Source organism: Carassius gibelio, chromosome B19 (genome assembly GCF_023724105.1).
Source record: "Carassius gibelio isolate Cgi1373 ecotype wild population from Czech Republic chromosome B19, carGib1.2-hapl.c, whole genome shotgun sequence".
Lineage (NCBI taxonomy): Eukaryota > Metazoa > Chordata > Actinopteri > Cypriniformes > Cyprinidae > Carassius > Carassius gibelio.
Window position 1 is genome coordinate 31,141,246 of NC_068414.1, and position 26,299 is coordinate 31,167,544.

At 37.3% G+C, this 26,299-nt stretch overlaps 1 protein-coding gene and 1 long non-coding RNA gene across 4 annotated transcripts; one reads left to right on the forward strand and one right to left on the reverse strand.

Moving 5' to 3' along the window:
* Positions 1 to 211: 211 nt before the first annotated feature.
* LOC127979698 (uncharacterized) lies at positions 212 to 3,099 on the reverse strand. The gene is made up of 3 exons (XR_008158840.1): positions 2,436 to 3,099; positions 1,563 to 1,736; positions 212 to 1,487 (listed from the first exon to the last, which is right to left on the reverse strand). It is a non-coding gene; the product is annotated as an uncharacterized LOC127979698 (long non-coding RNA).
* On the forward strand, positions 2,657 to 26,299 carry LOC127979695 (cyclin-dependent kinase 12). Of its 3 annotated transcripts, none has more exons than XM_052585297.1 (15): positions 2,657 to 2,726; positions 3,481 to 5,356; positions 8,850 to 9,524; positions 15,778 to 15,984; positions 16,795 to 16,934; positions 17,242 to 17,412; positions 17,596 to 17,785; positions 18,555 to 18,611; positions 18,784 to 18,885; positions 18,967 to 19,044; positions 19,161 to 19,277; positions 19,924 to 20,055; positions 20,264 to 20,484; positions 21,582 to 22,004; positions 25,366 to 26,299. In XM_052585297.1, the coding sequence occupies exons 2-15, from the start codon at positions 4,320 to 4,322 to the stop codon at positions 25,656 to 25,658; spliced, it is 3,843 nt and encodes a 1,280-aa protein (XP_052441257.1). In that variant the 5' UTR covers positions 2,657 to 2,726; positions 3,481 to 4,319; the 3' UTR covers positions 25,659 to 26,299. The 3 variants fall into 3 exon arrangements, with proteins under 3 accessions (XP_052441257.1, XP_052441256.1, XP_052441258.1); XM_052585298.1 differs by lacking the exon at positions 2,657 to 2,726 and having other exon boundaries at positions 3,479 to 5,356; positions 25,366 to 25,624; positions 25,776 to 26,299; XM_052585296.1 differs by lacking the exon at positions 2,657 to 2,726 and having other exon boundaries at positions 3,419 to 5,356.

Here is a 26,299-nt window from a genome sequence, read left to right on the forward strand (position 1 = left end):
CCCAAATTAAATTCTAATTCTAATACTGCATCATACAAGTGTTTATTTGAGTTGAATATTTCGATATTCATGTAAGGAAACAAAGCTATAATTTGATAAGTTTACATTTACATTTATTCATTTAGCAGATGCTTTTAACCAAAGCGACTTACATAAAATATATAGGATAAAAGGATAAAAAACAACACAACACAACAAAAACAACAAAAAGTTTATAAGATTTATAATAATTTATTATGAGAGGATTCAGATCATCCCAGGAGCCAAACACGGGAACATCCAGGTGGACACACACACACACACACACACACACAGAGAGAGAGACGGTTCTGGCGTCCAAACAACATCAATGTCTTTATAAACTGTTACAGCACTTACTCAGAGTGACACATAGCATAGCTTTTAGCCTCATCGTTGCAGTCTGATGTTTAGGAATTAGTTTTTTTTTTGTTTGCCTTTATGTTTATATCAGTTTTAATAATTTTAGCATTTCAACTTTTTTTGTAAAAAGTTACTACTTTAATTTCAGTAATTTTTACTTTACAAATCATTGCAAAGTAACTTTACAGAAAATTAAGTTTCTACAATATTTAGTAGTAGCTTACACGATTTATCTATATCATTATTTTAGCTTTATGTCAATTACAGAAAACTGTTTTTAGTAGTTTCAGTCTTAGTTAACAACAATGACACATAGTTGGTTGCTTTGGGAATTACTAGTAAGGAATAAAAGTTTAACTGTTTGTTCTTATTTTACATATTTATTTTTTTAAATAAAATGTAAAAATTTTTTTTTTTTTGTACGAGTTTCTGTCTTCTGCTGAATGCTAAAAAGATGATGCTTTAAACACCAAACGGTTGATGGTACCCATTCACTTCCATAGTATTTCTTCCTGTAGCATAGAAGTCAATGGGTGCCGTCAACTGTTTGTTCTCAAAAAAACATCTTCTTTGGTGTTCAGCGGGAAAAAAAAACACTTTTTCAGGCTGAGGAAGAGTAAACGATCACAGGATTTGATTGTTTGATTCCTCTCACACAGACAATACAGTTATATGAGTGTTAATCTAAATATGAATCTTGATATCATATCTTGAATATGAAGCAGTTTGTGTGTGTGAAGACATTTGTGAATCAACCAATCAGCTGTCACTCAATTTCAGAGCCGTTAACTAGAATAAGATCACAGCTACTTTTATTTTCAGTATAAATATGGAGTTGAAAACACGAGGCTTGATTAAATTATACTGTGATAAAGATAAAGCATATTTATAATCATCAAGGTTCCTGCAGACGTATGTTTTAGGAAGATTGTCCAGGGTTTCTTTTTAACTCTTTTCTTTTACCTTTCACCGTTCGACTCAGACACAAACACGAGAGATTTTAATTTGATGAAGGTCATGGTGTTCTTCTTCACCACAGAGAATGATGCTCTTACTCTTGTTTTCCAGCTCAAATATCTGAACATCCTTACATCGAGAAGCATTAACTGAAATATAAATGAGTTCATGTTTAAAACAAGAACAAATATCTGTCAGCGGCTAAGAAAAACAATAGTTTTCACCTTTGGCAGTTTTTTAATCGCTTTAGAATATGAGCTGGGTCATTCTGTCGATTCATTCAGGGCTGCTCTGTGTTTAGTACAAACACAACACTAGTCTAGGGAGGTATAGTCTTGTCTCTGAGAACAGGTTTCCTCAGCTTTCCTTAAGGCTGTCCTTGTCCTGTTTGCAAATGACTAAAAGGGAAGAAAAAAAGAATACATAAAATAAGTTCACAGATTTATGAAAAGCAATGAAATCCTTATCAAGTAATGATAAACTTAATCGGTAACACTTTTGAATAACGGTCCATTAGTTAATATTAGTTAACTACTTTAGTTAAAATGATCTAAGCAAGAACAATCCTTCTACAGCATTTATTAATCTTAGTTGATGTTCATTTCAACATTTACTAATGCATTATTTAAATCAAAAGTTGTGCTAACGATGAAAAACTGTATTTTCATTAACTAACATGAACAAAGATTAATAAATACATTAGTAAATGTATTGTTCATTGTTTGTTCATGTTCGTTAATGAATTAACGAACATTAACTAAAGGACTAGTATTCTAAAGTGTTACCACTTCATCTTCGTAAAAAAGTAACGGTAGTGAAATTAAAGAGAGAAGATTTAGCTCCATCATTAATCTAGACAGTCAAAGGGCTCACTCTGTATATTGTGCTCATAACACCATTTAGTTTATTATATAAACGGCAGTATAAGTTAAAACGTAATAAGAATTCATTTAAACTTTGAATTCTTATGAAGTCTCAGCTTTCACTGCTAACTACGTTAGCGATATCGCTAGCTATTTATTAATAGTCTGACACTGGCTGTCAACATAATGTTAAAAATGACCAAAAAACATCGAGAAAGAACAGCTGAGTTTTACCTCTGAAAGATAACATCCCGAGATCTGTTTTTATTATCGTGTGACGGTTTGTAGGTGTCCAATCTGTCGATGAGTCAGGTAAGGTTTTCTTCTTTCCTGATGTGAGAGTTATGAGAGTTGTCCGCTCCAATATGGAGGCGACGTTGACGTGCGGTCGAGCGGCCAGTGGGGAACACAATCTGACGTCATCTCCGCGCGACGTCAACATTTGAAAATACAACAGACTGGAAAATACACGGATATCTACATTAAATTTAATCAACTGCAAACCCGGCATACATGCTTACGAAGGTGAAATTATACAGTATTAAATTTTGTTGTTGCATAAGACTAAGACAACTATAATGTTTGCATAATGCATTTATTAATGCAGAACTTTATTTTTTCGGGCCACTGTTGTTCTACGATTCATGGAAATTCATCATATTGTTAATGTAATTTAAAGGACGCATTCTCTGTGTTTATAAGTGACGAGTCGTGTAAAATTTGCTTTAACATTTAAAGGCTTCATGTTGTGATCACAGGTTTGCTCAGAAATTATGCAACTAACGTTCAGCACGCTAAAGAAGAGTCTGTAACGTTACATCTGATACAATAAAATAATAAAGTCGGTGATTAACTCGTCTTTTGTTTTATATATTATAACAATTATTGAATAATCATTACATAAAAAAATCGAATACAATTGTATAATGTTTTTAAAGGTCTTATATATATATATATATATATATATATATATATATATATATATATATATATATATATATATATATATATATATATACATATATATATATATATATATATATATATATACACACACACACACATTTAAATAAGAAATTAAAAAGTGAAGCGCGACTGAAGGTGGGATAAACTTGCTTGCTTTTGATTGGCTGTTGCCTAGTTACCATTCAGATTGACAGCGAGCTTGTTCTAAAGAAGCAACGAGCAAGCAGCGATTTAATAACTTTATTTGTTTCCAGTTTTCTTTACTACTTTCATACAACACATTAAAGTATTTCTGTGAAAATGCGTTATCCAGGAGGAAACCGAGCGAACAGCTGTGGTATTTCCCTTTCCGTGGGAGGGGCCACACCCGCGCATGCGCAGAAGAGGTTGCGCATAATTTCGGCTGCAATGGATGAAGTGAATTCTCTCTGAATTCAGGGCCGTGGAGGCGTTTATATCCACGAACATCGCCCAGTTTCTAGGTCTGGTTGCTTTCCAGAGCCGCTCAAGTGAACTGGAATCAATTTCAACACATAAATATGTGATCATTTCCGATGAATGTGAAACTACAGAGAGTTTACACTGAACATTAAAGCGAATATGTGAACAAGAAGCAAGCGGGTCAAGTTTTATTTTCAGTTATGTGGGACAATATCCCTACACAGCGAGTTTAACCGCTTCAAAGCTCAGAAACCGTGTGCGAGGAGAGCCAAACGCCTGTTTAGGCTTTGATATCGAACAAGGATAAACAATCTAAAACAAGGACAGTCTTTATTTTTCTGCTTTCTTTTTGTCTTTTCGAGGGACGCTAGCTTAGCTAAAGCTAGCCGAGAGGCGCGAGCGCAATGCGCTGCTCGAGGCACCCTGGAAACCACCAAGTGATGCCATAGTGAAGGACAACAACGTTACAAAATAATTTTTTGTTTTTGGCTTTATACTCTTGGATATATTTCGACGCGATTCGGAGAAGACACGGGAGCGGGGATGACTCGTGGATAACCTCTGCGCGTCAAACAGCTCGCGCATCTTTGTTTTGCTTCACTCCGAGTCTCCCGTTTGGAAAGATTTCACACTTTTACCCAACACTGAGCGGTTTGTGCTGTTCATGTGCTGTCTTGACCACTTAGGTCCGCATCTCCGGAGGACAGAGGTATGCCTGGATCAGACCGCCTGCATGGGACCAAGAGGAAGGCTGAATCGCTCTACCATCAACAGCAGCAGGCGGGCGGCGGCGGGGAAGGCCAGTCTGTGCACACGGGCTCCGGTAGGCATCCCACCAAGACGGCGAGCTCGTCCACTTCTTTCAAGCACAAACGAAATAAATCCAAACACGAGGCCGAAAGCGGCTCCGCGTGCGCTGCCGCCGCGCCTCCAGCAGTGGGCGCCATCAAGCCTCTGGTGGAGTACGACGACATCAGCTCGGACTCGGACACGTTCCTGGACTCCCCCGCCACCGGGAAACCGGCGGACAGCAGGGACGCTGAACGCGTAGAGCGGCAGGACTACGGTGAAGCGCGGACGGGGACTGCGAAAGAGAACAAGACTCATAAACACAAGCGCTCCCGGAAGAAACCCAAAGACCCGCATCGGGTCAGGGAGTCCGCGGAGGGGGCAGAGAGTGGCGTCAGGAAGGGCAGTAAAGACCGGGACAGAGCGAGCAAAGACAGCCGCAGGAAGGCGAAGGAGACGTCTAGTTCAGCTGAGTGCCTTGCATCCACATCCAGTCGCTCAGGTGAGTCAGGGAGCAAAAGGCCCGGCGACTCTCTCTCATCGGGCGCGGTGCAGTCCGCTGTCAGCAGCGCCTCCTCCGCCTCCTCCTCCATCAGTAAGGAAAGTGGCCGCTCGTCAAAATCTCGCAAAGACAAGCGGAGGAGCGAGGAATATGAGGAGGACCGCAGCCATCGGAAGCCCGTCAAGAGCCACAAGTCGAGCCCTAAAGGGAAGGGCCCGTCCAGGAGAAGCGGAGCGGACAGTCCTTCCGCTGCGGAGCTCGAGAACAGCTGCTACTCGTCCAAGCGCAGTCCGTACAGGGAGCCTCCCAGGCGGAGCAGACAGCGGTCCGAGAGCCCTTATCGGAGGAGGAGGTCCTCAAGCCCCGAGAAGGATGGAAGTCCGTATGCGAGCAGAAAACACTCACCTGGCAGTCCTTACGGTAACCGACGCTCATCCAGCACCAGTCCAGTGTCCAGGTGAGAAAGCACGCAAACACACCCTGATCAGACAGGCCATGTGCATCATTTAGTCACTCCAGAGGTTTCTGGACACGTTATATTGCATTGGAAATGTCGAAAATGTATTTTAATTACCTTATCAGTGTAACTGATTACATTTGATTTACTAATCTTTTCAACTACCGGTATTAATAATTTTCAAACACGTAAACCAGGCAAGGTTAACCTTACTGTACACACTGGTTACTGTCACTTTCGAAATCCTTCAGCACTTTGATTAAAATATATCTAGATTATATAGATTATAACAATTTAATTTTAATTTTTAATTTTTACGTTAGCACCTCTTTTTACTTTGAGATCATTCTGAGGTTGAATACAGATTTAAAGCCATAACCAGAAACTGTTTAATAGCTATGATACTGTTTTTGAAATTAAATCTTTGCATATCTGTGACCGGAAACACTGGCAGCTAAAAATGCTCTGGAGAAGAAATAAATAAATCAAATTAATCCTGAAATTAAAGCAAGTACATACATAATAGGAAATAAACCAGTTGAATAATAAGCATGCATCCTAAACTTGGGAAACATTGGTGTCTCATATTTTAATTTAGAGTAGTCTAAAATATGAATTTATGAAAGAAAGAAATTTTATTTTTATGTGGGACAAAATATAACCTCCTTTGTAATCGTTAACATTTTCTTAAGTAAATCTAATTTAATTATATATTTTTTCCTGGTAACTGTTACGGATTACATTAATTCAATTACGTCATTTAGTTATATGTATCTAGTAACTCCCTGACACTGCCCAGTGATGCTTATTTAATAAGAGAGGAGGATTTTGAAAGCTAGATTTCATGCATCCGCTAAATGTAGGCAAAAAATCTAGTATTTGTTTGCCAAAACTACAAAAGCAATAAAATGAATCCCCTTTCAATGGCACCTCGGTGTCCAGATTATAAAAGTGTTCAGTAACTTTATGCACATCATATTGTTTCAAGTAATAGGCTTAAGTTAGTTAAGTCATTATAGACCGCTTACATTAACAAATTATCATTTTAAGCATTGCACAAATTTCTATGCTTTATTGAAACAACTTTTTTTTTGTCACAATATAACAATAAATATTTATTGTAGAAGATTAATGTGTTTTTACCTGTGTAAGAAACAAAAGTTTGGACCTGCTTGTTATCAGCATACTAATAATTCATTGATAATGCTTTAAATTGCAGTATTGATAAGCTATCAACTGTGAATTTATAAGCAGAGGTTTATGTAATTACTGTTTTATCCGTTAAAAGTAAAGGGTTTAATATTTATAGCATGATATTCAATAGGGATGCACGATCATGATTTTTCATGGCCGATACCAATTTTTTACAAGAAAGAAAGTTTGGTAGCACTTTATTTTACAGTCCTGTTTCTCATGTACATACTATGTACTTATAGTAATTACAATAACTATGTAATAACTAGGTACTAACCCTGAACCTAACCCTAAACCTAACCTTACTCCATGTAGTTACCTTGTATTACCAGAACTTTCTTAGATAAATACACTAAGTACACTACACTATATGTTAGTATACGTACTGTAAAATAAAGTGCAACCGAAAGTTTGCATAAACAAGTTGCTTATTTGGAATTTAATAGACCAAACTGGCTTTTGACTATTGAAAACAATAACCGTAACCATCTGAAATTACACAGTTGTTGTAAGTGCACAGTTAGTAGCCTACATTCAATACAAACAGAGATGGTACAGACATCAGCATTTAGATTTTGTTTTTCAATTGGGTTGAAACTATATAACTGGCCTTAAATGAAAAGATTAACTGTAACCATGTGAAATTAAAGGCAATAACTGAAACAACACAATCAACACACATTCATTTAGAGGTTTCTTAATCAGCGTTCAGTATTTAAGTTTTTTTATTTGTTTTTTTTTAAAAAAGGTCTTTACCAGTAAATAAATAAATAAATAAATTATTCCTATGTAAAATTCAAATAATGTTGGTGGGAATAAAACAAAGATGCAAAGTGTTTCATTCATCCAATTAAAAAAATTGGATGAATGATTTTAAGCTGATTTTAAGGCTATTATTTTAAGGTAAGATAAAAATAATCATCCTATACAGAACTGACATTTACTTCTGGCTTTTCAAATGTGTATGTAAGTCCTACTTTTCCTGCGCACAGATTTCGAAATACTTCCATACAAATGACATGATAGCGAATGATTACAATGTCTGTCTAATGCACAGACATTAATGCGGGCGCACTTCCGGAAAAATGGCCGATTTATGGCCAGTCAACCGGTGCATCCCTAATGTTCAGTCCTAATGGATTTTATTTGAACAAAAGTCTGTTTGAAAAGTGCATTAGACAGTCAGCCTTATGGCATTTACATTTGCATATTTGCTTTGGAAAACATGCTGTTGCTCATCATCACTATTCACAACAACTGAGATCTTGCATTGACGTCTACATGCCAATGCCATAATTCCTGTGTTACAGGTTTCTGTTTAGTTGGGTTACCCCTCGAAGGCATTAATTTGCTGATTACCAGCACACACCTTGTACTGTCATAACAGAGTCTGTGCATTGTGTACTATAGGATATATAAAGCTTTACATTTTAAGGACTGAAAAAAAATTTTTTTTGGATGCATTTGACTGCCCACACATGAACAACCCCAGCATGTTTAGATACTTAAACATTTGTTTTTTTGTTGTTCAAAGAGTTACATTGTTCACAGTTAACCTGAAGAAATATAATAAATAAAAATTCACCACTTCTGTTTTCTAAATGTCAGAGCTGGACCTTTTGGTGAAAGTGACAGACTTCTCTCTGTTGATGTATGCAGGTCTTCTCCAGTTGTTTAGACTCCTTAAATCAATGGTCACATTAGACTTTGAGCATGCAGAATAACTTCAGACACTGCAGTGGTCTTGAGATGATCTCACACGCTGCAGCATTTTTGAAAAACAAACAAAGATAACGAATCCAAATGTAGAAACAGAAAATCTTCTCGACTTTCATGCAACACTGCCGCAGTCTTAAATTTATGGTCTTTGAATTAAATTACAAGGTCACGCTGTGATGTATCAGTCTTCTGCTCGTCACACAGCTTCACATAATAAAAATATACAGGTTAGAGTTCACCGAACGTGACCTTTGGAAGACAGCGGAATGTGAAACGTCTTTACACGAGCTTACGTTGTGTTCTTCCATAATAGAATGAAAAGTGTAACATAAACGGCATTTAAAACCCCGCTGTTGCAAGATCAAATTCATCAATGCAAAACCAACATATCAAAATCGAATCGAAAACCTCCCGCAAATCTCACTCTGTTTTTCTTTTTTTCTTTTTCGATAATCCATTACACTCAAATGCATGTCACAATATGTAAGAAAAGGTGATGATCTGATGCTGTTTAAGTTTCATTATGTCTTTAAGGATAACTGATTTAAAAACATTTCTATTTTTTGTTTCCCCTCCCCAGGCCTTCTCTGCGTTCCCGGAGCCGGTCTCCTCACTACTCCTCCTCTCGCCGCTCCTCTTCCCGTTCTCGCACTAAGAAACACTCTTTGTATTCCACAGGAGCCAGTGGAGGCTCCTCCCACAGCAGTCGACCAGGCAGCCGCTCCCCTTCGTCTTCACGCTTGCCGATCACCTCAAGCCTGGGGGCCGAACTGACACGAAGAAAGAAGGAACGTCAGGCGGCTGCCGCCAAAAACTCCCCCTCCCTCCGCCCCAACGCGTCCAACGTCACAAATGCGCCGGTGAAAATCATTGAGGCGCCACCTCTAGACACAGCCCCGCCCCCTGAGCCTCAAAGACCGCCCTCACCACCTCCAAACACTGATCCTGCGGAGGAACCTGCTGCGGTTCCTCCACCACCTCTCCCGTTATCCAGTCCACCTCCACTGCCTCTCTCATCTCCTCCGCCTCTCCCTGCAAACTCTCCTCCTCCTCCTCTTCCTCTCTCATCCCCTCCACCTCTACCTCTAAATAGCCCTCCGCCTGCTCCTCCACCCTCAGCACCTCTTACACCTGTTTCCTCTCGCACGAAAAGCCCCAAACAAAGATCTACACAAAGTCCCGCACACACGATTAAGACTTCCACACTTCCACCTCTTCCCCTGCCGCCGCTTCTTCTGGGAGACTGCAGAGACAGGTGAGTCTTGATCAGAGACACTTCATAGAAAGCGTTCTTTACACAAGTATGTGAACACAGACCTCAGATATTTGGCCCGATGTATTGCAAATGCAGATCCTGCTCTTGCATTGCTCTGGGGATAAACTTCAGTGCTCAAGGGTGATGCAAATAAACTTGCTTTTTAAAGTTGGCATTAAAAGAAAAGACATCCTACCTTTTTTCTAAATGCATTTTATAGATCTTATTGTGATTGATTTTATCAGTGCATGCATTTTAAAGAGCCACACAGATGGGAAATCAAAAATTACCCGTATTACAGTGTATGATGTAGCTGTCCATCAGTGTAAACATTGTGCAAAGTAATTAAACCAAAAAGTACACGATTTATAAAGTTATTGGCTTCTAAAGTAAGGAGTCGACTCTGAATCGCTGAAACGAGTCCTTATAGATTTCAAATCTTTTGCCCATCTCTATGTACGTCACTAGGAGCACTTTGCATAATAATCTCCGCATACCGTCTTGAGAGAAACGGAACTCTGACCTGCCCCACCCCCCCACACAGACGCTCTGGTTGGTGTGAGAGCATCATGTCGAGGAGACAGTGTGTTTTTAATTGTAAAGGCAAGTTTGTTTTATTTTCACTGCCAAAGAATGAAGATCAGAAAAACCAATGGCTAAAATTAACTCTTACCACAATACCAGAGCAGTACAACAAATCCCTTTTGTTGTGTTCACAACATTTCACTAATGACTGCTTTTCTAATCTCGGTGAGTACAGCGGGATTTTCAAAGCGTTTGGCCATAAAAGAGGGTTCATTACCAACTTTATTTGGACCAACAAGCATCTCCGAATCACAACGCGAAGTATGATTATGAAGTTATGTGTCTGTTTTCTCCCAAGCGTCTTATCAGTATGTGTGCTGTCTGCAGCCTGTCTGCGCTGATTTTCATGTACAAAAACGTCATTAAAATGAAGTGTAACTCCGTGAATACTCAACGAAGAGACATGAGAGAGATATCTATAGAAAGCTTGACATGTCTACTTTAAAACTAAACAGGTGCTGCCGAAAACTGATATTCTGTGATAAAGTAATCCATATGAAAACAACCCGATGTATGTTTTTCACGTCTCCCTTCATTATATGAAATGTGACCACGCCCTCGCTCTGAACGCGCTATTCAGATTCAAACTGAAGCGCGCGGCTTGAATACACCCACACAAAAGAAAAAGCAGCGAGACTGTTGAAGTTTTTTTTATTTTACTGTTTGCTTCGCGATGAGAGGAATAAGACATAATTCACCCCAAACAGATGATAACGCATAGTTTACCGTGGAGGTGTGTGCGGAACAATCAATCAAACCTGACTATGTTAGTTGACCAATCAGAACACAGTATGCTACCGAAAGGTGGGGTTTAAGGAAACTGAATCTTTTGAACAGCTTCGCGTGAACCGTTTGGGAACTCTGAGAATTGAGGTAATTTTAAAATGATATTTTGACAAAATGACAATGTTTTTTAACCTTGGATGGATTTAAACCTAATGTACAGGACTTATAAACAGTGATAGGAAGCTTAGAAACTTCATCTTACTGGCTCTTTAAATATTTCAGCATTTTCAGCGGTTGAAACCCTTATTTAATTTTTATTAAGGGTTATTTTTATTAACTGACAAAAAAACTTGTAAAAACATATTTGTAATATTTTCATGTTGCAATAAAGAAAGCATAAATGAAAATTAGAAATGCATTGGCAACTAATAAGTTAAAGTATTAAACTGGCAATAAAAACTAAAACTGAAATAAAAAATAAATTATATCCATATAGTAGAAATAAATAAATGGACTGATTTTAATAAATTTGATAATACGTTATATACAAATAAAAAACCTTAAAAAAAATTTTTTCAATAAAAAATCTGAAGGGAAAATATAAAAAAGCCACAATGAAAAAGCAAAATGCAAAATATTAAATTTAAAGTCTATAAATAATACTAGAATAAGTCAGAAAAGCATTTAATTACAACCTTAAGCAAATTGCTCATTCTCTTCAAACTATGGCTGCATGATTATGACAAAAATCATAATTGTCGATTATTTCTTTGTAATTGTGATTATTATTAATTACGATTATAACAATTTACATTTTATACCATTGTTTGATACAACTTCATGCCGTAATTCAATATAAAAAACAATCTCAAAACGGAAAAAGTTTTAGTGCTTTTCTATAGCATTTAGCCTCAAATGTCAACAATACAGCGGATTGGTTCTTTCTTTAAATTATAAAGTAAAAATATGAATGGTATTACAATGTTATACTAAATCTAAAATTAGAATAACATAAGTGGACTTTAAATGATGAATTGCCTCTATGAACGATTATGTAATTTAAGCATCCATAATTGTAATCGGCATTAGAAATTTTATTAATTGTGCAGCCCTACTTCAAACTGACCTTAGTTGATCTAAATGGAAAGTGTACTTGTGTTGCACTTTGTTGTCTGATATTTCGAAATGCACTGATGCAAAAAATTAAGCTTGGCTTAGCCTGATGTGTTTGCATTCACATTCTTGCATTAAGTTTGTTTTGGGCCTGAGCAGAGATGTATAGTAACGAAGTAGAACTACTTCACTACTGTACTTAAGAACTAAAAGGTGGTATCTGTACTTTACTAGAGTATTATTTTTTTCTCCTACTTCCACTTTTACTTCGGTGCATATTTTCGCTGAGTTTAATACTTTTACTCCGATATTTTTTTATGTGCTGCATCGTTACTCGTTACAATTATAATAATGTTACGAATCATTCCATTACAAACCACTGCCAGAACTGTAGATGGCAGGTTTGATGAAGCTGGCACATCATTGAGCGAAACAAGTGATAAAGAAGACTGCGCGTGCTGACTGAACTGCCTGTGAAGAGAGAAATGAACACCGAGCCGAGCTAGATAATGACTCCTTCACGAGTCGAGAACCGGTGGCATCGGTTCTCGGATGACCAGTAACGTTAGTTCTTTCTGACAGTTCGATTCAATAAACCAGTTGAAGAAAACAGTTCACCGATTCTTTTGCGCTCGATGCAATGGCTTCATTGGCGTTGACTGCATCTGGGCTCATAACATTAACACAGAATCAGTTCAGAATCAATCACCAAAAGAATCAGTTCGGTTCAGACGCTTTGTGTGTCGGTTTGCTTCACGCTAAATCACACATGCGCAGTATCATCAGCTCCTCGGTTCACGAATCGGACGCGTCTGACAGAAATTGTTCTTGACTCGTGAACGAGTCATTATCTGGCTCGGTGTTCATCTTCAGTTCTCTCTTCACAGCAGTTCAGTCAGTGTACTGTTTGAGTCAATGAATTGCTCCGGGATATTGGTTTGTTTTAACTCAGAGGGAGTGTCAGACACATTTAAACAAGTTAACCGCTTCATTCATCTGTGGATTAATGCGTATTGGAGACGCTAACTGTTCGATTTGGTGGACTGTTTCAAAAAGATCCGGTTACATCGAATGATTCGTTCGCGAACCAGATATCACAAACTGCTTTGTTTTTAACTGTATTACAACAGACAGGGAAGAGAAGACAATGCTGAATAAAGTCTAGTTTTTGCTATTTTTGGACCAAAATGTATTTTCGATGCTTCAAAAAATTCTAAATGACCCTCAGATGTCTTACAGGTTTGAAACAACATGAGGGTAAGTTATTAATGACATCATTTTGCAAATTGGGCTAACTAACCTTAGTAACCGTTTTTTGTTTACAAGAAGTTACAGTCAAAGGAATTGTGATTGTCCTTTAGGTTAATCATTTGAACTTTTGACTACTTTCTTTAATAGCTACATAACACAATACTTCTACTTTTACTTTCAGTACTTGAGTAGTAAATTTTAAAATAGACTACTTGCAATACTTAAGTACAAAAAATGTTGAATACTTTAGTACTTCTACTTAAGTGTGGTGCTTAAAGAGCACTTCAACTTCTACTCAAGTCACTTTTTTGATAGAGCACTTGTACTTTTACTCAAGTATGGGTCTCTAGTACTTTATACATCTCTGGGCCTGAGACCTTGTTTTGATCACACATCTGGTGCTATTTTGCCATGCTTTTCAGCTTTAATGGCACAGAATATTAATGGTCCTAGTTCTTTTTCAATGGTGTAAATGTATTTTATCATATTATTCTAAGATTTTCTTCCTGTGTTTTACTTAGTGTGTTTGAGCTACCTTAATTAATGACACTTGCTTCTGATATCTGGTTATCTAATGCAGCAACATTCATGTTTTTTTTTTTAAACACTGTACAGTGACCCAAGTACACTTTAGCTATACTTAAGTGTAAGTGCTTAAGTACACTTAAACTTGTTCATTGTCTCCATTTGTACATGTTCACTCTTGGTCACATGATCAAATCGTATATATACACCTGACCATTTACATATTTATCCTAGATGTGTGTGGGCATGTTTGGGCTGTATAGAGTGTAAGCTGAGGACAAGCTGTTATTTCCTGGAGATGTCTGTTTGTAGTAAAGGCAAATAGCTTTGTTGACAAAAGCTACACCCAGCATTACGCATGCTATTTACTAGTGTGCATAGTTTCATCTTCTGTTTACATTTTTTGTGAATTCAATGTAACCACATTTGCATTTATTTTTTTACCTACAAGCTATTGTGGTTTATGCTTCTGCAAATTGTTTGCATCGTAGGAGTGAGCAATATGGGAAAAATATGACGTTTGTTTTTTTTAGATATCATGATTTTATCACAATTCTTTGCCATGTTTGTTTTACTATTTTGCAAAATGTCTGAGCATTACAGCCAATCTAATTTCCCTATTATAAAGACAAAAAAAGACTTTCAAGGTAACAAAAAGAATGGCAAGAATTTAAGCCCAAGAGGTTGAAGATAATCTTTGTTCTTATTTTCATAACAAAGATAAAAGAATGACAAAGATAAACATTACAACTACACATACAAATAAAACAGTGCTTTATTCTAGGTAAAATAGGTGTATTTAGCAGGAGCTTTCAAGAAACTGAATGAACGAACGAACGAATATAAAAATAAAACACTTTATAAACATTAAATAGTTCACCCAAAAAAAAAATTCTGTCAGCTGTCTGTCAATTGTCTTAGTGTTTTATTTTTATACCACCATTTACTCACTCAAAAGTGATTTTAAACCTGATTGAGTTTCTTTCTTCTGAACATAAAAGCTATTTTGTGGAACACATTTGCTGGTCCACAGTGACTTCCAGAGTATTTTTTGCTGCTATCAAATTGTGTTCAGCACAAGAAAGAAATGAATACAGGTTTGGGACAATGTGACAGTGAGTAAATAATGACAGAAATGAAATTTCCAGGTGATCTATCCCTTGACAGTAATGACAGTTGGCTGGATGTTTAATAGGCCTACTGTCCCTTTAAGACTTGCACGCATCTAATATATAGGCACATGTATGTTTTTCTCTCAACTGTTTATTTTCATTTTAAACATAACCAACTACTACATTTAAAGCTTGTGTGTTTTGACAGTATTAGCGCAAAAGATAACTTGGTTCAATAATCAGGTGCTGTTTGACAGGCTTAAGTATGCGCTTCGGGTTTGAAGACCAGACCAGCATGCGAATGAAACATTTAAAAGCACATGCAAATAATAAGAGAGTAACTCTACTGCTGAGTTAACACTGCTGTGAATACATGTGGTGTTGTACAGTTTATGACGGAGGCGCCAGAACTGCAGCTTATCGAACATATCGCACACCCCTGTTGCATTATTTATACTTAGTGTAAATAGCAACTACTTGGCGTTAATTTCTTTTAGTGTACATTTTCACTGCTATAAATTCCCTGCCAAAAACCTTACGTGGTGCAATGTGTAACTGAATAGCCAGAAAATGTGAGTAGTGCTTATCCATGCAGAATGCACCACCGTGAATTTGGCTTTTCCACGATTTCCCATGTCTCTGTATATTGGCGTCTAGATTTGTTCAAATCTCTAATGCTTGTGTGAATTGTAAATAAAGTTTTACATCATATATGTGTCTGTTGTATGACACGTTGCAGTGTTGAGGCTAAATGACTCAGACTTTTACTGCTTGGTGTTATTCCACATTTTATTCCATGTTCATTTCTCATATTCTCAGTTACTTTTAGCTAGAGCTGTGTGAAAAAAAAAGTAAAATAAAATACAAATTTAAGAATAGCTTTACCTCCATAGAAAGAATACTTAACTGTGGATTTTATTTTATTTTTTTCTCGGTTTCAGCCCAAAAAAGAGCAGTCTTTCCCAGAAGTCATCACGAAAGGACAGGGACAGGGAGAGGGAGAAAGAAAAGGAAAAAGAAATCAGGACACGTCTTCTCAGTGAGTTGCCCCTTCCTCCAGTACTTCCTGGAGGAGACCCCTCCCCTCCACAGTCCCCCGCTCGAGAATCCCCTCTGCTTCTGCAGCCAACCTTCAAGAAGAGACCAAAGTAAGTGCCACCGCTTCAGCATTCAGGGCATTTCTCAAGATGACTGCGTGAAATCAACATTCACATACTCTAATGGTCAACACATTGGGTTTGGGAGGATTACATGTCTCCTATGCTCACCAAGGATGCATTTATTTGGTCAAAAAGCGTTTTAAAATACCCTCTTTTGAAAATGTTTTAAAACACACAGGGTTTTAGTTAGCCGTTCGGTAAATTTAGGTCTTACAAAGGTATTAAATCGGAGCAGAATGTGTTAAAGGATAAGTTCACTTCCAGAATTGAAATTGTCATTTACTCACCCCCCACTTGTTCCAAACCTGTGTGAGTTTCTTTCTTATGTTCAACACAAAAGAAGATATTTTGAACAATTTTAGTATCTGCACAGTTGATGGGCATCGTTGACTTCCGTAGTAGAAAAATACTATGGAAGCCAGTGGTGCCCATCAAATGTTTGAAAATATTTTTTTTAGTAAATTTGACGTTTGCACTGGAAAACAAGGCAAAAATACTGAAGAAGAGCATTATTTTTTTGGCTGTGTGATCAGAAGGTACAGTGACCGTTATTTCCATATTTTATTCATAGTTGTGAGCAGAGCTATTCAAGTCTTGAGCTTTTGTTTTTGTGAAATGAATTAAAAAGGAAGAAAAAGAGATTTCATTTTAAAACATTTAAGAGAGAAGTCCTTAACAGGGTTATTACTTTAGTCATGGGATGCCGAAATGCTTCATTAGTTTCTGGAAAATAGTAGAATGAGAGAAAGTGACATGAAAAATGGCAGAGGTTTTCAAGTGTCTGTCAAATGTGTGCAGGATTTGCTGTGCCAGATATGGAGAGACGAAGCAGACTCAAACTGACTGGGGCAAGCGCTGTGTGGACAAGTTTGACATCATCGGCATCATTGGAGAAGGAACCTACGGTCAGGTGTACAAGGCAAAGGACAAAGACACAGGTGTGCGGTTTACACTGGAAGGAAACTAGTGTGGAAATGTTTTAATGCATTCCGAAATGTTAGCATGTTCCCTTAATAGTAATCATTTTAACATTTTAAATGTCTTTACTTTTGGTCAGTTAAATGCATGCAAAAAAACGTCAAACGCTAGTTTATTTTCTTTGCTTTAAATGCAGAATTATTTGCTCTTAATTAGAAAGGTTGTACTTATTCTCAGTAATTGCACCACTCTTTTTCCCATTGCAAACATCCATGTTTTTGAGAAGAGATGTGTTGACAGCCTTCTGTTATGTTTTGGTGTCTAAAGGAGAGCTGGTGGCATTGAAGAAGGTGAGATTGGATAACGAAAAGGAGGGTTTCCCCATCACTGCTATCAGAGAGATCAAGATCCTGAGACAACTCAACCATCGCAGTGTTGTCAACATGAAGGAAATCGTCACTGACAAACAAGACGCACTTGACTTCAAAAAGGATAAAGGTTTGTTTAAATGCATTTGCATGTTTTTTTGTATTTAACATGGGATTTTTCAGTGGTGAATACATTCTCTTGGAGTTAGGGGCATATTTGTGGCCCACTCAGTTTTAGACTTCTCCTGAAGTGCTGCACTAATTTTCTGGGCCTACTTCTGTGTATTAACCTGTGTGTATTTTTGTGCTCTAGGTGCATTTTACCTGGTGTTTGAGTACATGGACCATGACCTGATGGGGCTGCTTGAATCAGGACTGGTGTCTTTCTCCCATGAGCATGTGCAGAGCTTCATGCGTCAGCTGATGGAGGGATTAGATTATTGTCACAAGAAGAACTTTCTGCACCGAGACATCAAGTGCTCTAATATCCTGTTAAATAACAGGTACCAGTTTGTTTTCATATATTGCATGAAGTTGGTCTCTTGTTAGTGTCGTACAATTTACATGATGTGTTCAGCTACACTGACGTTCAATTTTAAGAAATTATTTTATTTGGCAAGGATGTAGGGCAGCACAATTAATCGAATGTGATTGTCATGTGCATTTTGTTAGTAAAAGCGGTTCTGTAATCAGCAGTAAATCATCATCACCTGCTTTCAGATGGAGCAGCATTTTCTACACATAGCCATAGTTCACTTACAAGCAAAAACAATCTTAGATGAAATATTTCTCCATCTGAAAGCACTTGAAAATACCACATTTAATAACATATTTTTCCTACAAACTCACTATATAACTTCAGTTGAAATAAATCCTTCTGTGAGATGATGTGGCTTCTTAGAAGGAATGCAATGTATTTTATAGTATTCTAAGCAGTGATAACGGCATTGCATTATAAAAATACTTTATTTTAATATAAAATAAAAACTCTGATAAACCATATATTTTTATAGTCTTGTGTCAATTAGTCACATTGAATCTTTTACATTCTTAACTAACGTTGTGCTCTCTGAAATAAATGCTGAAGCAGTGTATCAATAAGTTTTTTACAGTGATGTTATGAACTGACATTTACCCAATATTTGCAAATACCTGCATCTTGCAATAAAATTATAAAATGTGGCCCTGTTCACAAAATAGTGTTAAATATATTATGCAAGATATAGGGCTTTTGCAAATTGCTCCATGCGCCTAACTGTTTCTTTTTTACAGTGGTCAGATCAAACTTGCCGATTTTGGTTTGGCTCGTCTTTATAACTCTGAGGAAAGGTAAGTAAATGTTAATCTTTCTCTTTTCTGTAGTTTGATCGAACTATGGGGCGCAAAAATTGACACCCTTCAGCTTTAAGGTTTCTGTAGATTACATGTGATTTCAGGAACAGTAAATATGATTGAGATTGAAAAGTTAGGTGTATAACACTCACTTGATGGTCATTCCCAGTCGGCCGTACACTAATAAGGTGATCACGCTGTGGTACCGCCCTCCTGAGCTGCTTCTGGGAGAGGAGAGATACTCACCTGCTATCGATGTCTGGAGTTGCGGGTAAGACATTGCCCATCTACATTTACACCCCAGATGCTGTTCATGCAATAATGTTGTGTTCTTTTTTGTGGTTGTGGAAAGGTGTATATTGGGAGAACTCTTCACTAGGAAACCAATTTTCCAGGCCAACCAAGAGCTTCTACAGCTTGAGCTGATCAGGTACGTTTCTTCCCATCTCTGGATGCTCATGTGGTGTTGCTCTGATGCTGAAGGAGGGGAAAGGGCTTTGTGAAATGCTGTTATACTTCATCTGCTGGGTGTTTTGTTTTGGTCAGTCGTTTGTGCGGTAGTCCGTGTCCTGCTGCTTGGCCAGATGTAATAAAGCTGCCGTACTTTAATACCATGAGACCCAAGAAACAGTACAGACGACGCTTACGGGAGGAATTCGCTTTGTAAGTTCAACCTGAGTTTTGTAACTCTTCCATCATTCTCTGACTGATTTTGATCTGTGTTGAAAAGTCTCTCACTTGGAGACTGCATTTATTTCATCACAAATACAGTAAAATAAGATTGTGAAATATTGTTGCAATTTAAAATGACTGTTTTCTGTTAGAATATATTTATAACTTTGTTTTATTCCTTTGATGCAAAGCTGTATTTTCAGCTATCATCACTCCAGTCTTCAGTGTCACATGATCTTCAGAAATCATTCTAATATACTGATTTGCTGCTCAAGAAACATTTCTTATCAATATTGAAATGGTTGTTCTGATTAATGTTTTTATAGAAACATGGAATGAGTGGAAATCTTTTGTAACATTTATAAATGTTTTGACTGTCACTTTTGATAGTTAATGCATCTTTCTTGAGCAAACTTATAGATTAAAAAAAACTTTTGCACTGCAAAATAAAACAACAACAAAATTGTTTTGCCATTGTTATGCTGCTGAATATTAATAATGCAGTATAAGTCGCTTTGGATAAAAGCATCTGCCAAATGCATAAATGTATCTGTCTTTTTAGTAGAGTCCTATCTAATGGTTTTAGTCAATATTCTTTACACAGTACTTCCTTTATAATCCCAATGTCTGTGTGTAGTCTGCCCACCTCTGCTCTTGACCTGCTGGACCACATGTTGACGCTGGACCCCTCCAGACGCTGCACAGCTGAGCAGGCCCTCGCCAGCCAGTTTCTGTGTGACGTGGAGCCCAACAAGATGCCACCACCTGAGTCAGTGCACACACAAACACGTCTTATGTGATTTAAATCGTCTACGTTTGTGGAAATGTGCTTAAATGCAGCTGCAATCAGATGTTGTTAGGCTATTCAATATAATGAAGATTAACTCTGTATAAACGACTAGCTAATTATATGGCAGTTTATACTAGTAAATATGCATTCATAATATTTTTTGTAATTATGTGGCTTTTCTTTTTAGTTTGCCTCATTGGCAGGACTGTCATGAGCTCTGGAGCAAGAAGCGGCGGCGGCAGAGGCAAAGCGGAGTGGCCGAGGATTTCCCTGTAGCCAAAGTTCCCCGAAAGGAACCCGCAGGACCTTCAGGAGGAGAGAACAGCCGCCCGCCGCCGAGTCCACCACCTCCACCGCCCTCATCTGCTCATCCCGCACCGGCAAACATCACAGCCAGTGAGCTGGAAGGTGGGCCATACCTTGACAGGAAACCTCAAAATCATAGGCAGGTAGAGGAACTACACCATACAGGTGAAGCAGGGCGGAGTGACCGTTTGTTTAAACTGGTCATACAAAGAAATTAAGTGTTTTCTAAAAATGGAGTGGAGCTTTGGACCTTATAGAGGTGCTCAGCCTTTTTAAACTGGCTGGATGTATAATGAAGTGCTGATGAATGCAAGTTAGAAATCCTTCTTCTAGCAATGCTGCATAAGTTTAAGTCCTGCCACGTTATCTCTATAATAGTAAGTCTAGCATCAGTATTAATCATTTAAGTTATTTAAATGCAAGTGTGTACTTTTATTTTAATTCGCTATTTTATACTTTTCATTTTTAACATCTTTTTTTGTACATAATGTTCACTTATGTCAATCAATATTTCTTGAACCAGAATAGTCAATGGAATATACGTGATCAGTTTCCTCACAATTTGTTACTTTACCATTGAGTTTATACAGATGACCTCTGTTATGATTGCCTGAATAATGGCTTATGGGTTGCATTTTTACTTTAGCGGTCAATATTGTTGCTGCTTTCCTCTTAAAAAAATAATAAAATCCTTAAGTGCATGGAACCTTTTTCAAAACTGTGATTACACATTGCGAAGTTATTAGCATGGTAAATTTAGTTCGTGTACATTAAGTTTGTGTACATTTTACTTTTTACATTTACATGCATTTATAACAGTACACTTTGTTTTACTACCATGGCATTAAATTACAGAACTAGCAATCTAGGCTTTTCATATTTTGAAAGCCACTGTCGTGGATTTTTTTTTCTTTTACTACTTGAACAAATGGAAACCAAAAGTGTATTGGTTCTAGTTTCAGTCAGCACTATATAAGTTCACCCAACTGAACTGTGAAGTCTGTAAATGTGAAAAGGGTTGATTGTTACAGGTTCAGTATCCTGTTGCAGTGTCTTGGAGTGATCATATCCCTCCAGCTTCCTCACTGTTTCAGAAATGTGCATTCCAAGTGTTTGAATACTGCAGTATGTAACTGGAAAGGTGAGAAACATCCTATTTTCCATAAATGGCACTCAAATATAACCGTTTCTGGGCACAGGTTTGGGAGCTGCAGCGGAGCAGTTGAACCAGAGCGAGCTGGCGGTGCTGCTGAACCTGCTGCAGGGTCAAACAGACAATCTAAGAATCCCACAGATGGCCGAGTTTCTCCGCAGCTCGTCCTCTGAAGCCTCCACATCAGTGCTGTCCAGAACGCCCGCCGCCCCCTCCACCCCTGAACCAGACGCCGCGCAGCAGCTTGAACTGCTTAGTCAGCTCTCCACCTTAATCCAGTCCTCTAGCGTCCCGCAGCCGGCAGAGATCTCACAGGAAGACCAGGCCGGTCTGCTCACGCTCCTGTTGGAGCAGCTGATAAAAGCCCCTGCGCCGGGGGCAGAGCGTGCAGACCAGAGCAATGGAGTCCAGCCAGATGAGGGCGCTGCGCGAGGCAGCTCCGCTTCCATCATGGGCGGCGATCGCGAGGGCAAGTGTTAGTTAAGTCTATGGGGGGCGGGGCCTGTGTTGTCGAATGCTGTGATTGGCCGCAGCTTAACAGGGTACACCACAGGCTCGAAATGTGAGACCAACCCACATCAGTAAACCATACGCTTTTCTTGCAGAGATGTCACTCTTTTTTTTTGTTGTTGTTGTTTTCTTAAAATCTTACAGAGGGGGGAATGTTTAAATGGTTGAAAGACTGCAGACTAACAAATAGAGAAATAAATTGTAATGTTTATTTGAAAACCCAGATGTTTATTTTCTGCATTTGGTGAACTTCCACTGAGTTTTACAGTCTTGCGGTATTTAGTTTTTATGTTCATAGGGACAATATCCACAGTGCGTCGGTGCCCAGCAGAAATCTGCTCACAGACAGGACGTGGCAGCTCTTCATCTATTGGCACACACTGCAAGTCCTTGAGAGATGGTTACAGTGTTTGCGTTACTCTTTTAAATCCAGATTAAACGGTCCTAATAAAGAGCCATTTTGGACACATCTTTATTCATGTGTCTCTCTTCTAGTACACTCAGAAAACAACACTTGACTGGAGTAAGCTAGGGAACATCTCCAACCGCTGTCTTGCACGCATAATGTACTTCTTTCTTACTGAATTGGTTCAGCATAGTTGGGTGATTCTTAAAATTCTGTCAAGAACATGGCGAGATCACATTTGGCATTGAACTTCATTTTGCTTTTGTAGTAGTACCATGATTAAATTAGATTTTATTTTTTTTTTGCCTTATTTCCATAAAAATTAAGGCCGTTTCATTTCATTTCCATTATTGTAATGAAAAAATTAATCCTTGTTACTGGAATGCTATATATATAATATGAAATGCTATATGTGTATTTTGCATTAGTCATAAGAATAAAAAAATTATAATGGTATACATTTCATTATTGTACACTTTACCTGCATTACAGAAATATGAATATATTGCATTACAGTAATAAGAATTAGATTTCTTTTAATTAACACTATAGTAAATTTTATACAGCAATCTTGACATTTTATAAGATGCATCCATTTATTTGTAAGTGATACTGGTTCTCATCTAAGAGATGCTCTATAGCTTTTGCTGGTGTAATCCAGTTTAATGAAGTCTAATTAAGATCGGCTGACCTTGTCCTGCCCACTGACACCCTCCAGCTCATTTGTGTTCCAGCGCACACACTTTTGTTTTCACTCTCAGTTCCTCAGTGGTCGATTTCATTTCTCTCTCTGCCCTCTTGTCACATGGTCTTTGGGGTCTGTGTATGCACACTGTAATAAAGCCTTACTGTGAGACGAGTGTCAAATAAATGATAGCTATACTGCATATTTTGTCCTCACACTTATAAATATTTGCCTTAATGGAGAAGGCTTTTTGTTTTGTTTTGTGTTAGATCCCACTATTAATTTGTTGCATTGATGAAAGTCTCCAGACTTTTGTAGATATGTTCTATGTATGTGATTGTGAGGTTCACTAGTGCAAAAGCAACACATCTAATTAGGTATAGCTTACTGTATAGTAAGACCATTTAAACAAACTACTGCAAAAGCTTAAATAAATACAATATATTTTAGTAGATCCTTTAAAAAAAAGAAATGGTGCATGAGCTAATACACTCCCTCAAACTCCATTTTAATTTTTTTTACATTCATCTAGAGAATCTAATGTTATGATCAGTAGTTTTAACCTTTTCCTTTGAACCCATTGAATAGACTTTTCTTAAAATCATAAATGTATTAATCTTTAAGATTAAAAGCTTGGATGTTTAAAGAAACAAAACCTTCACCTCCATATATATATATTAAGTCAAGTCTACAATTAAAACGAAATCAAAAGATTTTGCTTAGTTTATAATAATAATAACAGTTAAATATCATAAACAATTACTAACAATATTATAAAAAATTAATCAATAATATACATTTAGAAATCCACAAAGATAAACAAAGAAGCAATTTGTAAATTTAAATTAAAGACTAAGTGCAGCGCTGCAAATTATATTGCACCATTCCTGAATCATTATTATTGTAAATCTTTTATTATTATTAATATTACTACTGCTACTATTATAATTGTTGCTGCTGTATAGAGATGTTTACGCAGTTTATTGCATAATTTGGCAATAAATCTAATTATCCAACATTTACATTTGTACTTTTAAATGTGTAAAAACATGCCAATCCCTGTAGGTCAGTATAAATGTTTTTCCTTAGTTTTTTAAAGCAGTGTGGAGGTGTTTTATCCCACACCTCCTGCAGAACTGGCTAAATGATGAATAATAGGTCAAGTATCAAGCATGGATTCATTTCAGGTCGACTTCTCTATTAGCTTAAGGACAGTCCAACTGTTTTTTAAAGCATTTTAGACATGCAGACATGGGCTCTTGCTTTTGGTGCATCATGTATTAACTAAGTATCTTAACTGAGATTCAGCTAGAGGTCATTGAAAGAGAACTATTTTCTGATCCAAATCAGAACTTGATTTTACTCCAGGAATAAATAAGTCTTAATAATAGAGAAAAATTACTTCAATTCGTTAATTTCTTTATAAACACACATTTTAGACATCATGCGTCCTGTATACATGTATTAGACTTGGCTTTCCAATTAATGAAATGTTACATAAATCTCGCAAGTTATATAAACCTAGACCCCTCCCTGTTTTTTTTCTGCCAGTTGCTACATTAGCAAAACCCAAACTATTTGTTGTTTTTAACATATTACTAGGCTGTCTTTATTATTCACTGTTTATTATATTATTCACCAGTCACATAACTCTTACTAATTATATACCTTTTTGAATAATTAAAATTATCATTTTCTGAAAAGTGAAAAAGTTTATACTCTATAATTTATACCATAAATATTTAAAATATTTTCAAAGATATATTTAAATGTTCGTTATACATTTAACAGAATTATATTAAACGTGCCAAGAGAAAATAAAGCTGATAATTTGTTTGTAAGTGAAGAATAATCAAGTAGTTTCATTTTTTCATTTGTGCATTTTTCTATTTAGATTTAATTAAATTTTTTATTTGAACTGCGTCAAAGTCATTATTTGTTCATCAATAAAAAATTAAATAAACAGCGTAATAGTACTAATAAGCTTTAGTTGTTTATTGCTTAATTTGTGTGAATTGGCTTATTCAATATTTCAACATGTTTTTGTAGTATGAAAACAAAAAGCTGAGGTTTTACCTATTTCTTGGTTTATGAAAAATGAATATAAATTTGAGTTTGACTTATTAGGGTTTACAGTAGTAATGTTATCTATTGTTTAATTGTTGTAATATTTGCTGTAGCTCGTGTATGAAAGTCACTGATCTAAAGTTTTTGTCTTTTTCCTGGCAGATTCTGCATTAGTAAATCCAGAGGCGACAGGGTCAAAGTCTACAAAACACACTCAAGACATTACATCTGATGTAGCGACAACCCTACTCCAGCTCATCTCCCAGCAAGCCTCCGAGAGCAGACGTCCCACTGCAGACCTGTGCCCCGGTCGGGGACCCTCCTCTCCCCCGAGCACCACCCCACCGACGGTTTCCTCTTACAGCCCATCGCCCGCAAACGCTGCTCCGGAAACTCAGTTCACCCAGGACCGAGACCTGAGGTACACCCTGGGAGAAGCCGCCGGCCCTTCCTGAACCGTTCTCTGAACCTGATCTTTTTGTTTGTTGTAATTTTTTTTACTTAATGTGCTTTAGCCTTTAAACTTACGTTTACTACATATGAATATTTCTTTCTTCCGTTACCGGAAATAGTGAATGTTAAAGGACCTGTTCTTGAATGCGAATGGATGATGTTCATCCCTCCCAGCGTTATTTGGAGAGCGTCTTTTCCCACATCCCCGACTGCAACGATCTGTGAGTTTTAGCCATGTGTGATTTCTTTGAGGGCTGTGTAAATGTCTAAATCAAGCTACTTTCTTCAGTGCCGTTATGTGTAAAGCAAGAGAATTGATCTGGCTTGTGCTACTTCATCCTTTCTGATTCCGTGCAAAGGCATGAGGAGAACTTGAAGTCATTTTTGCAGTACTTGAGTAAGGCCTTTGTTTTGGCAGATTCATGTAAGCTTGTGCAAAAGATGTGTTTTGATTTTTGGTAGGATGTATGTCCTCATCCAAATGTTGTTTTCAGGACCACAACGTTTAGCAGAGTTCATTTAAATTGAAAGCTTCTTCAGAAAGACACTGAACTGACTTGAATTTTAGCACCAGTTTTGATTTGACTCTGCCAAGTGTACATGTTGTAAACTGATAATAAATGAAACACGTGGCTGAGTAAAA